Source organism: Hoplias malabaricus, chromosome X2, assembly GCF_029633855.1.
Source record: "Hoplias malabaricus isolate fHopMal1 chromosome X2, fHopMal1.hap1, whole genome shotgun sequence".
NCBI classification, from domain to species: Eukaryota; Metazoa; Chordata; class Actinopteri; order Characiformes; family Erythrinidae; genus Hoplias; species Hoplias malabaricus.
This window is the reverse complement of record NC_089819.1, coordinates 50,976,768-50,990,729: the sequence shown is the minus strand read 5'-3', so window position 1 is coordinate 50,990,729 and position 13,962 is coordinate 50,976,768. Positions and strand designations below refer to the sequence as shown.

The window sequence follows — 13,962 nt, the reverse complement described above, 5'->3', positions numbered from 1 at the left end:
ACTACTATGCTATGCTGGCACATACCACAGCCTTCTAGTGCTCCACCCCTTCCACAGGTAACAGCTACAAGAATGTGTTCTCTCTCTCTCTCTCTCTCTCTCTCTCTCTCTCTCTCTCTCTCATTGGGCATCCTGAACTTAGGCTCATTTACATCTGCTCCACAGTGTCCCATTTTAATTAATACTTTTCTGTAGAGCTCATACTAACTGTGTGCACAATTAAACATCTGCCAGCTGTGAACGCACCATAAACTGGCTGAATTCACTTATTTTAACGGGCCTCTACAGATTTGGGAAGCCGTGATGGAAATAGACTCTCTACAAAGTGTTGTATTTCTATGTGGTCATTAATCTGTCCTGTTCTCCGTATCAGCACAAACACCTTCTGCGATAACTGACTCCGTGCCCCTTCATATTCATTACACAGAATGGGTCTTTTATCAGTGCTTTCTGACCCTCATATCTACAATGGAACATCTTGCACTTATCTCACAGGCCTCAGCGTTTACAGTGGTGTGTGTGTGGATCTATAGATGAGGATCATGAATAAACCAAATGTACCAAAAGTCCTTGGTACACTGTACACTTCACGCTGTAGCAGATTTGCCCAGATGTTCCTATCACACTGTAATATGTTATAAATACATGTTTTATTCTTTTGCTTCCTCAGAGCTTGTGGGTAGGTACTTTTTTTTATGTCTTTCTCTATAGGCACTTTTTAGACCAGGGTTTTTCTGTGTAATCCTATTTTCTATTGCGGCACGGTGGCGTAGCAGGTAGTGTCTCAGTCACACAGCTCCAGGGACCTGGAGGTTGTGGGTTCGATACCCGCTCCGGGTGACTGTCTGTGAGGAGTGTGGTGTGTTCTCCCTGTGTCTGCGTGGGTTTCCTCCGGGTGACTGTCTGTGAGGAGTGTGGTGTGTTCTCCCTGTGTCTGCGTGGGTTTCCTCCGGGTGACTGTCTGTGAGGAGTGTGGTGTGTTTTCCCTGTGTCTGCTTGGGTTTCCTCCGGGTGACTGTCTGTGAGGAGTGTGGTGTGTTCTCTCTGTGTCTGCATGGGTTTCCTCCGGGTGACTGTCTGTGAGGAGTGTGGTGTGTTCTCTCTGTGTCTGTGTGGTTTTCCTCTGGGTGCTCCGATTTCCTCCCACAGTCCAAAAACACACGTTGGTAGGTGGATTGGCGACTCAAAAGTGTCCGTAGGTGTGAGTGAGTGTGTGTGTGTTGCCCTGTGAAGGACTGGCGCCCCCTCCAGGGTGTGTTCCCCGCCTTGCACCAAATGATTCCAGGTAGGCTCTGGACCCACCGCGACCCTGAATTGGATAAGCGGTTACAGATAATGAATGAATATTTTCTATTGTTACCATTCGATTGTTGTTAATTATTATAAATAAATTCTACTCATACATGTGCAGCAATATTAAAGGGCCCATATCCTACATTTTACTTCATTTGTCTTGTGTTATGTAATAAATTGACAACCTGACTCTTGTCCAGCCTCACTTTCTCCTTTAGAATTAAACCAGCTCTGAACAGATAAATGTTACAAGTGAAGAACCCTTTAAATATGTAACTGATAGGAAAATAAACTGTGTTTAAAGCTAAAGGTCCAGCACACAGCAGTGTAATTACAGCATGTCAGCATTTCAAAGAGCCAGTCACATGCTGTTTGTGAAGATAGCTCTATATGAGGGACAGAGTGCAGGACGAGAACAGAAATATGTCCTTGGGAAAAGATAGAAATGTTCAAGTTGGACTCACCTCTTGAAGCCCTTAACGTCCACAAGGGAAAGGAGCACAGACAGGGGCAGAGAAGACAGACAGATTGTAAAAATGGATCAATGTGACTTCTCCAAGGCCTCTGCAGACAACTGAAGTGGAGCTGCTCCTCATGGTCGCCTTGGTTACGGATGCTTTTTCAAGCGGAGCAGCCAATGAGAGGCTCACATGGTGGACACACAAAGGACCATGTGACAACCGGGCAGTCTTTCTGAAGAATAGGAGACATGGAGAGGAAGGAGTGTTGAGTCAGAGAAAGGCCGTTTGACTTGGAATTTCTTTTCTTTTTTCCTTGTCTCTCAGTCCACTCTGATAGGCTTGGGTCTGTGGGTAACAAGTGCTCACATTGTAAACAAATTTAAGGGAGATGTTAGGGTTAATTGTAAGACATTTACATTTGTTTACCCACAATTAGTTTAGTTCTATTTTATTTTATATCCTAGATTTAAAAGGATTGTGCTTCTTAGACAGCAATAAGACATCATTTTATTATGATTATGGCATTGGAAACTATTTTTGGTTAGAGACCACGTTTTTTGTAATCTCTTTCTTCTCACTAAAAGCTATTTATGATATTTCTGTGATAACATTTCATTTTATATGATGATTTGAGGGGCGGCACGGTGTGGGTTCGATTCCCGCTCCTGGTGACTGTCTGTGAGGACTGTGGTGTGTTCTCTCTGTGTCTGCGTGGGTTTCCTCCGGGTGACTGACTGTGAGGAGTGTGGTGTGTTCTCTCTGTGTCCGCGTGGGTTTCCTCCGGGTGACTGTCTGTGAGGAGTGTGGTGTGTTCTCCCTGTGTCCGTGTGGGTTTCCTCCGGGTGACTATCTGTGAGGAGTTGGTGTGTTCTTTCTGTGTCCGCGTGGGTTTCCTCCGGGTGACTGACTGTGAGGAGTGTGGTGTGTTCTCTCTGTGTCCGCGTGGGTTTCCTCCGGGTGACTGTCTGTGAGGACTGTGGTGTGTTCTCTCTGTGTCTGCGTGGGTTTCCTCCGGGTGACTGACTGTGAGGAGTGTGGTGTGTTCTCTCTGTGTCCGCGTGGGTTTCCTCCGGGTGACTGTCTGTGAGGAGTGTGGTGTGTTCTCCCTGTGTCCGTGTGGGTTTCCTCCGGGTGACTGTCTGTGAGGAGTTGGTGTGTTCTTTCTGTATCCGCGTGGGTTTCCTCCGGGTGACTGACTGTGAGGAGTGTGGTGTGTTCTCTCTGTGTCCGCGTGGGTTTCCTCCGGGTGACTGTCTGTGAGGAATGTGGTGTGTTCTCCCTGTGTCTGCGTGGGTTTCCTCCGGGTGACTGTCTGTGAGGAGTTGGTGTGTTCTTTCTGTGTCCGTGTGGGTTTCCTCCGGGTGACTGTCTGTGACGAGTTTGGTGTGTTCTCCCTGTGTCTGCGTGGGTTTCCTTTGGGTGACTGTCTGTGAGGAGTGTGGTGTGTTCTCCCTGTGCCCGTGTGGGTTTCCTCCGGGTGACTGTCTGTGAGGAGTGTGGTGTGTTCTCCCCGTGTCTGCGTGGGTTTCCTCCGGGTGAGTGTCTGTGAGGAGTGTGGTGTGTTCTCCCTGTGTCTGCGTGGGTTTCCTCCGGGTGACTGTCTGTGAGGAGTTGGTGTGTTCTCCCTGTGTCTGCGTGGGTTTCCTCCGGGTGACTGTCTGTGAGGAGTTGGTGTGTTCTCCCTGTGTCTGCGTGGGTTTTCTCCGGGTGACTGTCTGTGAGGAGTTGGTGTGTTCTCCCTGTGTCTGCGTGGGTTTCCTCCGGGTGACTGTCTGTGAGGAGTGTGGTGTGTTCTCCCTGTGTCTGCGTGGGTTTCCTCCGGGTGACTGTCTGTGAGGAGTGTGGTTTCCTCCCACAGTCCAAAAACACATGTTGGTAGGTGGATTGGTGACTCAAAAGTTTCCGTAGGTGTGAGTGTGTGAGTGAATGTGTGTGTGTCTGTGTTGCCCTGTGAAGGACTGGCGCCCCCTCCAGGGTGTATTCCTGCCTTGCGCCCAATGATTCCAGGTAGGCTCTGGACCCACCACGACCCTGAACTGGATAAGGGTTACAGATAATGAATGAATGATGACTTGATTGTGTGACATCACCAAATAATGTGAATTAAAAGTGTGCTGTTTTGCAGTCAGCTTTCCATCTCACAGTGATTTTTGTGTTGCATTTGTTTAACCTTTCTTGCATTTTGAACATTAAAGTAAAACTGCCGTGTAAATCCCAAGTGTGAATGGAATTTAAATATTGATAGTAAACATCTTACGTTACATAACAGCTGTAACTTAAAGAGAATAGAAATTGGTTGGCTTTTTTTTTTGGTTTTCAGGGAATGGCATTATTTTTGTCTTGGGAAGTGTCCATGGTCATTTCAGGAAGACAATGAGCCAGGCCTCATTATGTACATGCTACATCAGCATGCCTTCTTAGCCACAGAGTTTGACTGGGCTGCTTTCACTCCAGACCTTTACTGAAAATGTATAGCACATCATGACTATGTGTATGAGACAGTGGCGACTATGAACTATCTCTCCATTCATATGCTTTAGTGTTTAGCTCAATTCTGTTCATTTATTTATTGCATAACAGGCCTTCCAGGTAAAACAATGAATAACAAAATAAATTAGAAATTAAATTCACAGTGGATTGAGGTCTGGGTTATCATGTATATAGCTAGTATAGGAACAGAGAAGCACAGGTTATCCAGATCCTGTGGCTCGTGTGGTCTAGTATGTAGTACAGTAGGTCAAATTACACTGAGATGACCCCACTGGCCTGAAGACAAACGTTACTGTCTTGCCATAACCTGAAGTCTGCTGCCCTCTACTGGAACGCTTTAGAATATTAATCTCGAATGAATGGTCATTTGTGCAGTATTTTAACTTCAAATCCACTCCCTCAAATATACACCCACCTCCACACAGGAATAGATATAAAATGCCTACATTGCTGCAATGTGAATCCTATAAAAGTTTAAATTCTCGGTTCCAGACTTAACAGAAAGACAAATTTGTCAACAATGTAGTTATTATTAAAAGTGATTTAACCTGTGGGTTCATGAGTGAAAGAAGACTTGTGCCTGTGCTCTCAAACTGGCCTTTTACTGACCCCTGGCTGAGGGTTGACCATCTGCATTGTACTGTGGTGAAAACAGATTTGGTTAAATAATATTAATTAAAAATAACAGACAAGCGTAGCTCCCCTCATCAATATAAGACCTAACCTGATACGGTATAGCGTTTTTAGTTTTAACTTAATGTTGTTTATGATATTTAACGGCCTTCCGAGGCGTTTAAAGTAGAATAAACCGCCCTTTCATATTGAAATGCGCTGTATTGTTGTGGGCTGAATGCATGTGCTGAAGTTGTAAGGATTTGGGTGTGGGCTGCAGCAGCTCCTCGGCTTGTTTGCGTCACACAGAGCTCCCGCCCTTCTGCACTACGATTGGCTGAACTTTCGAGCGCACAGGCCGTCCACCAATTGGCGAGCTGTTTGTGTATGAACTGATAGCCAATCCACGCGCAGCAGGGCGGAGCATGTCGCAAAACGGGTGGGAAGCCAAAAGTACACTCGGAAACCCACTCGAGGTCGGCGCTGTGGCGGTCAGACAGCAAACTGGTCGCCTGAGATCATTTCTAATCGGGCAAAGAAGCACAAAATCCGTGTTTTTCGATCGTGCAGATGTTCGGGAACACGTGCACACGTTATTCTCTCGTTTGAAGGCCGGGTTTGACCTCAGGATATCTTCATTATTTCTGTCCTCGACGGTGGAGAAGCCAAAGAAGCAAAACCGTATTTGTGTGAGTAGTCCACACTTTGATTGAAATGGTCAGTGTGTACTGTTCCTTAGTCTTGTGCTTATAGGGCATTACGTTATTTTGGGTCATTGGTACGTTTTGAACCTATGATTTCGATGAGAAAACCAAATCAAAGCTCCTGTAGTTTATCCTGCCTGCTTTCTGTTTTGTCTGATAGTTTGCTGCAGTTTTCTGTTCATGCAACTCAGCCCCCAGCCTAAAGCAGCCTTAGTGGTTAAGTCCTTCTACGTGCATTTCGACAGAGAACAGGTTTATTGTATAAAAGGTAAAGCCACCACAACCACCACCCAACCCCATAACCATGAAACTCACAAGGGATCCTTTTTAATTTCCCATTTTACATCATGCACCTTCATAACAGTCCTAAATATACACTCCAGAGGTCAGGAAGTGTACAGGGCTTTTTTTGCTGAAAGTCTGCTGCAGTGGACGGAGCTGCTTCACGTTGTTTACATTTGTCCAGCAGAGGGATCAATAAGAGAGTGAGAGAGTGATGTCATGCATTGCGGCCTGGAGCCCAGGGGCTGCTCTATGGGCTGAACCAGCTCCACCTCAAAGATCCATCTCATTTTTTTTTGGTGAAAGTTGGTCATTCCAGTTGGATTGTCCTTAAACGCACTTTCAACTCGACCTTCCTCCTGTTCACACCCTGTGCACGAGCTGAATCAGCTTCACGAGCTTCACTTTTGGTCACTGGAGGGTAACGCCCCGTTCTAAATAAATATATAAATAATTTGTATTTCTTTCCACTGTTCCTTTTGGAGAGATGTGGACCAGCTCTTCATCCTTTTAGCACAGAATACTTTTCTTAGAATAGTGAGGAAACAATACGTAAGGAATGCAAACCCAAGATAATCTACTTGCCTTTGTTGTTTTGTTATTTTTTTTAACTCATAGCCTTAAGTGTTTTTAACTGTTTGTACGTCAGTACGTACAATTTACTAATAATGATCGTAAGCAATAAATCATAAGCCCTTCACAAGTCCATGTTGTAACAAGTGGGTAAATATGACACCGGCTCCCTGATGTTTGATATGAATCTCTAGACAACAGGAGAAATCAGTTAAAAAGTTTTCTTTTCTCTGTCTCATATAAACGGGAGAGAAAGCGATCGTACGTGGTGATAAGACTTGAGGAAAAATACAACTTTGACGATGGTCCAATTTTAGCCACAAGCTGTGGGGGAAGCAGGAAACCTGTTAGACCATGGGTACTCCCTTCCCCCACAGCTTGTTTCTAATATTGGGTCTTTTAAACGTTTATTTCCTTAATCTTCAGTTAATCTTCTTATTTAAAGGTACCTGAAGCTGAAGATTTGAGATTTATTAGCAGAAATGAACACACACACCTATATATAATATTTTGGGATTAGTTCCATGCAAAGACAGTCAAAGCCTTTGGACAGTTAGGAAATAACTGGAAGCGCTAAAAATAGGTTTTCAGACCGAATTTTTGATGGAAGTGTCTTGTGAAGTGAACAAACCTAAATGACCCCAGAGTAGGGGAGTGTTCACAATTACCAGCATAATGGCTTATTATCTGTATAGATTCTAAGCATTTTTGCTTGTTAGTGGTAAAACTAGATAGAGTTTGTCATTCAAAGCTTCTTAAAACTCAACTTGGTTTTGAATTTTAAATATGTTTATAGTTTAGAGCATGAACCCAGCTCCTCCTTTACCTACAGTGCCAGCATAAGATGTAGGCAGGTCTAGTTTTGAATATTATCAGTGAATTTCAGGAAAAAATGATAAATGCGGGACCCTTAGATGTACCAGAAACTTGCTTTAGTTTTTTCAGATTTTTGGATTACAAAAAAAAATTGATAATGTAGTTTTGCTGATCCATTACTAATCTAGGTCCAAGAGGCAGTTTTTATGTAGTTTGATATTTTAATGAGCTACAAAGTGGACCATCCATAAGACCTCCCTTACTTTTGGACCTGCTGTAGATTATTCATGAATGGTGTAATTCATTCCTAAATATTGAACGTAATCCCGAACAGGGGCGGGCTAATTGGTGGAAGTTGTTTTCCACAGAGCCAAGCAGACTGGTCTGGCAGAGTGTAAAGCAGCTCTGGCAGGGTTTGACAGGGAAAACCCGGTCAGTGACAGTAGGGGAGTTTCGCTTGTCTGCCAAAATAGCTTCCTTTTTTCTCCTGGCTGTACGTCACTACACAAAAGGTTGCCTCATTTGTCATGGCAACAAAAGGCAAGGTGACTGGCTGCTATGCACTGCTCAGGAAGAGTTGGATGCCTGAAAGTAGAGTGTTGTAACAGAGGGCAGGGACATTTTAACTTACAGCCATCTGGTGTGCTGTCATCATTTCTTAGAAACATAAGTAGGATTTGAATTGACTAACATCTGCTTTCTGGCGTTGGACCTTCTAGACTCTCCGAATTACTTTTCGTGCAGGAGCCTGGCTTGTTTTTTGACCCCCGGCCCTCGTATTCTCTCCATTCCAGCATTTTCAACATTGGGAGGATGACGGAATACAAATTAGTGGTGGTTGGTGCTGGTGGTGTAGGCAAAAGTGCCCTCACAATTCAACTGATCCAGAACCACTTCGTTGATGAGTACGACCCAACTATTGAGGTAAGGATTACCACATTTGAAGGGTTGCTTGGTTGTTTTAAATTGGTGCTCTAACGTAATCCTCATTCCAGTTCTTGCCAATGAACTTTTGGACCTGGAAAAATTGCTTTAATTTTACGTCAACCAATTGTACTGACGTCTTTAGTATATTTGTTTGTAATGTAATCTATATTTATTTGAAGTATTGCTAAATCTGAGAAGAAATCCCAATACAAAGACCTTTATTCCTCCTCAGGACTCCTATAGAAAGCAGGTTGTGATCGATGGGGAGACGTGTTTGTTGGACATTCTGGACACTGCTGGTCAGGAGGAGTACAGTGCTATGAGGGACCAGTATATGAGGACAGGAGAAGGCTTCCTGTGTGTCTTTGCCATTAACAACACCAAGTCTTTTGAAGATATCCATCAGTACAGGTCAGTAAATACCCCACAGTAATTCATTTAAGTCAACAAGGGTTCTGCTTCTTTTCTTGAACCGTGTCTCTGTGGATTCACAGGGAACAGATCAAAAGAGTAAAAGACTCTGACGATGTGCCCATGGTGCTTGTGGGTAATAAATGTGACCTCCCAGCCCGTACAGTGGACACAAGGCAAGCCCAGGATCTGGCTCGAAGTTACGGCATTCCTTACATCGAAACCTCTGCCAAGACAAGACAGGTGACGGTGCACATACACAACTCTCCTTGACGGAGTTAATAAAAGTTGAGATGTAAGCAAAGTAATTCAGAGCGGTTTGTGGAGTTTTAGAGAAACTTGATTGTGGTAGAAACCATTGTTTGAGATGTCAACAGTGCAGTAGCCATTTTATTTACCACCAGTAAACCTCCACGTGTTCAGAAATGTTATATGTAATGAAATCAGAACATGTAGAGTATTTTTGTGTGGTAGGTTTTTATAGGCATTTAAATCTTGAGCCGTCTGGTTCCACACAACACTGTGAAACGTTTTCTTGTAATTTCGTTTTTATAGTTCATCAGACCATGTTGATTGAGTCTGTTTACATCTTTAGCTTTTCGTTATGAAGATTTTGCGTGTAGAATTCTTCTATTAACTCACTTAGTACGCTCTGAGCAGCTTTGAAACCATAAACGGTGTGGTACCAGGAAATGTGGGATGAACTAAATAAAATGGACGGGGAGATTTTACGGTAGGTGCATTAGCAAATTCCGAACATGGCTAAAATAATGATGATGGCTTAGTCAAAATAAACACAGAATTACAGGCCAATTACCGGTGATGTCCTGGTTCTATATTTTTTTGGCTTCTGTCACTCCAAGAGTTATAGTATATACTAATACTAATAGTATTACTAATTTATTACTAATAGTATTACAGTCATTTAATACAAGAACAGTACTGTTCAGTAATGTTACATATTGTTGCTGTCCGTTAGAAAAGCATGTGTCTTTACAGGAGAAGGAATGATTTTATTCCAAGTTTTTTTGGAGCATTTCTATTGGTTCATTCGTCATAAAATATTCACACGATGTGAATGACAGCCACTATGTTAAAATGCGATGTAGTAAATGTTGACATAAATGGAGATACATGTATTTAATTGGACAGCGATGATATACAGTATATTGTAGTAGTGTGTGTATATTGATACATAAATAATTCAACATGAATTTTCCCATGGAGCCATCCACATGTGCCCAAGTATCTCAATGTCATGTCATGAGTGGACCACTGGGGCCAGGCTTTAAGTAAATAACGCAGCTGTTAACACACTCATCATGGTGTACACTCATTATAACGCTAACATTCTTCATTCACACTGGTCTACTTTTATAAATCTCCATTGGTCTATTTGTCTGTTTGCTGTACTCTGGTATGTACCAAAGGAGCTGGGGAGGGGTTGCCTTCTGAGGCTTGGTTCCTCTCAAGGCTTCTTCCTTATGCTCTGAGGGAGTTTTACCTTGCCCCGGTCGCCTCAGCGGCACTCACTTGGGGCAAGCACTCTGAATTCTGTAAAGTTGCTTTATGTCAGTGGCTGTTGTTAAAAGTGCTCTATAAATATAATTGAACTTTGGTTTGTTCTGTAAGAATATGCAGTAAAATCCTGTCAGGAAAGCTCTTTAATGAGGAGTGTTTTTGTGTTTAGGGAGTGGAGGATGCTTTCTACACACTGGTTCGTGAAATCAGGCAGCACAAACTGAGGAAGCTGAATCCACCGGACGATAATGGCCAGGACTGCATGAACTGCCGCTGTGTGGTATCATGACTAGGCAAGTCCTCTCACTTTCACAGCTTTAATAAAGAATCTTAGGTTAAGTGACTAGCTGTTAACAGTCAGCCATGAGCTATAAGGTGGAACCTCTACTTACGAACTTGATCCGTTCCGTGACCCGGTTCGTAAGTGGGAAAAGTTCGTTTCTCGAATCAGTTTTCCCCATTTAAAATAATGGAAAAGCAATTAATGCGTTCCAGCCCCCACCCCACCGAAAGTCACCCTTTTTGCACTGATATATGTTTACAACACTCTCAAATTAGTAAAAAAAAATACATGTAGCGTTACTAAAAATAAAAAAGAAATACAGTGGAAACAGTAATAAAAAAGAAATAAAGTTGTAAGTGGTTACACATCGCTACCTTGACGACGTGACGACTGGCTGGAGGAGTAGCACAGGCACTGGCTGTATGACGGGAGGTGGGGGGGGGTGGAATAACGGAGAGTAGACGGTGAATGTGGGGAGACGAAGCGTAGATACGGCTTAATTTATCACGGATTTCGATGTCTGCTATTTACACTAATGCTAAATTGCTAAAGCTACAATTTGCTAATCTTAAAAGCTCACTCTAGTCTGGGCGCTGGGAGACTCGCCTATTGGGGTCAGTGGTCATTTCCAGCCGCCGGCTCGGGTTCGTTGGTGGAGGCAAAAAATATTCAAATTCCCAGTTCGTATCTTGGAAAGTTCGTTAGTAGAGGCGTTCGTTAGTAGAGGTTCCACTGTATATCATCAGTAGTTTATGATCATTTTGTTCATTCTTGTTTCTCCATTTTACAGGTTACTTAAATGAACTGAAACCTACATTTGGAGCGGCTGCTCCGACACTGCAATGCCTCCACAGTTGTCAGAGGTTGGGAGAAAGTGTGTAAAAGGAAACTCTTAACATTGGCACAAGTGGATTCACAATCCACATCTGTCTGCTGAGGGACAACTCTGACTCTGGTCTCCACTGGAGCTTACAGAATATTTACCTCAAACACTGGTCTAAACACTGGGCTTGCTTGGACTGTGTTAAGGACGGCCACACTAAAAAAAAAATATGTTATCTACGCTAATCCTCTATCTACTCTCGACTGGAAACAATAGCTGACGAAATAACGTCACGTATCACCTCATCAGCTTTGGACTTTTGACCAACACCGGAGGAGAGTAGAGCTTTTTATTGTGTGGGTTTGCAACACATGATAATGCTTAGACTAGCAAATGTAATGATAATAGAAAAAAAATATTGGATAACATTTGGTTAAGAGGAGCCTGACTAAATGTAATGTACATATTTACTGACTTCTCTGACAAAGAGGCTCTTCATTGATAGGCTGCGATTCTCATAAGCTCCAGTGCAATAGTTCATATAAAGGTGATCACAAAGGTACAGCGATAAGGGAAAAAACACCTAACTGATTTGCACATGGCATAGGGCTGTGTTTTCAGTTGGTTCTTCTATTTCCTATTCTTCTTGGGTTGTATTTAAAAGACACCAGACGTCATAAAGAAAAAGCTAGTGGAATATAACACATTGGACAAGGCTGGTCTGCTTTATGATAAAAGCGTGGGTTTCTGGAACGTGGGAATGTGGTGCTGGTAGATTATTCCACAGAGGGCAGGCTCTAACTGAATTGCACATACTGCAACCTTGAAAGCCTAAAGCACCTGTATTTCTGCTCATCACTGTGCTTTATTTCTGCTCAGGGCCTAGGGTTGAGACATTGTGGCTTGGTTTGGAGTCTTTTTCTTTTTTTATTATTATTGTTAATGACTTCATGTCGTCATATTCTTTCCTCTCCCCATCTGTCGTACCACCAGTCCTCCTCCCTGTCTCCTTTATCAGATTGTCCGGAGATGAGGATCAAATGGATCTTTTTTAGGGGCTTGTTATTTTATGATATTCCTGTCTGTAATGGTGCATCTCTTATTTTAGTCCGACTGTAACTGAAAGTGAGAACTGCTTAGTGATACGTAGCAGTAACTTCTACCACCTTCATTAGAAACATGTTGCCTTTAAATTGCAGTAATGAGTAGCAGTTAATGCTTCTTCAGTTTCGAATGCGTCTCTTACTTCTAAGTGGTTTACCGGTGATAAATGTCATGAATTAACATAAAGTAATCCCCTGTCTCTTATCAGGGACTGCTGCAATTGCCAATTTCTGTTGCAGCAACCGAGGCCTTTAGCAAAAGTGCTACAACATTACACTCAATAAAACGTAGCAATATGTGAGCTTTACCGTGGTCTCGTTTAGTGAATAGAGCTAGTGCTGGAGGGGTCTTTTGTAGGACTGGGTATCGAAATCTAATACTTTTGTGGTACTCACCTAATTACTTTAATGCTACTGAGTATCAAACAACTGTGTCATTTCTTATCAGCATCAGTGAGCCAGTAAGCTTCGCTTGTTCCAAAACTAAACTGCAGATTGGCTGCCTCAGTTATGTTGCATGTTGTTAACATCAATGCCTTTTGATTAGACCGTGCTAACTGATTAGACACCTAGACCTCTATTTGGTTCGGGTTTTAACATAAGGCATGGAACACGTCACTAACCAAGTTGAGTTGTCAGTGGTGAAAAATACGAATGATACCCAGCCCTAATAATAATAATAATGCATTAGGAAGTTTTTGAATGTGTTGCATCTATTCGACATGGCTGATTGTGGATGCAAGTATGAGTTAGGGTTAAATTTCTTTTTGGTCTTTTCAGTCTCCTTTATTATGGTTTGATAATGACCCTTTGTTGAATGTAATTTCAAGGTCTTAAGTGCTTGATATAAATGATTTGTGATGATGACCTGTTGAGGTGATTTAGTAAAAACAGGGGCCTGGAATTTATTGTTCTCTCCAGCAGATTGTCAGCACGCTTATGACACCAATTACCACATTGAGTTGTGGTTTTAAACTATTACTTTTATTACTATAGCATTACTAGTTATGGAACATCTTATGATTAAATGTGTTGTGTTAAAACTACAATAGAATAACTACAATTTGAATGCATTATTCTACAAGAATTAGCGCAGGGGTCACTAATACTACCTACAAATGCCACAAAGGGTCATTTTGTCTAAGTCTTCAGACTATTTAATAGCTATGAAGTGTGAATCTGCTTGGTTGGTAAGATTGGTGACCCATGAGCTAGACTAACATGGTTATGTATTGATAATAAGCCTGGATGTTCACTGGAAACTGAAAGCTTTGAAACAAGACTCTTATTGTCTAATTTCTGATGCTGGTTTCTCTGAGGGTTTGCTGCTAAATTAACTTCATTTCGTTTTATTTGTGGAATCTCACAGCCAGTCATTTCCTAAAAATAAAGCATTAAAGCTGAGTCTGCAATTTCCACAAAAAAGAACATTTCAGCAGCTTTAGGAATATGAATTTAGTTTCACCGATCTCACTTTGTGTCTGTGTGTGTGTGCGGAGGTTAATGTTTAGTTCTTTAATTGATGTGTCAAGCATACACTGTACAGTACTGATGTGTTTGAAGAACAGAAGATTGATAAAAGTGTTAAATTATCCAGAGCCTTTGTTTTTCTTGAATTATAACAAACATGAGATGCATCACATTCCAATCTTTTTAAACAAGG

General features: G+C 42.4%; 1 protein-coding gene across 4 annotated transcripts; it reads left to right on the top strand.

Moving 5' to 3' along the window:
- The first annotated feature begins 5,341 nt into the window (after nt 1–5,341).
- LOC136676371 (GTPase HRas-like) lies at nt 5,342–13,962 on the top strand. Of its 4 annotated transcripts, none has more exons than XM_066653319.1 (7): nt 5,342–5,545; nt 5,721–5,828; nt 8,026–8,155; nt 8,391–8,569; nt 8,653–8,812; nt 10,260–10,383; nt 11,164–13,962. In XM_066653319.1, exons 3-6 carry the CDS (start codon nt 8,045–8,047, stop codon nt 10,377–10,379), a joined length of 570 nt encoding a protein of 189 aa, XP_066509416.1. In that variant the 5' UTR covers nt 5,342–5,545; nt 5,721–5,828; nt 8,026–8,044; the 3' UTR covers nt 10,380–10,383; nt 11,164–13,962. The 4 variants fall into 4 exon arrangements, with proteins under 4 accessions (XP_066509416.1, XP_066509419.1, XP_066509417.1 ...); XM_066653322.1 differs by having other exon boundaries at nt 7,976–8,155; XM_066653321.1 differs by lacking the exon at nt 5,342–5,545 and adding an exon at nt 5,555–5,573.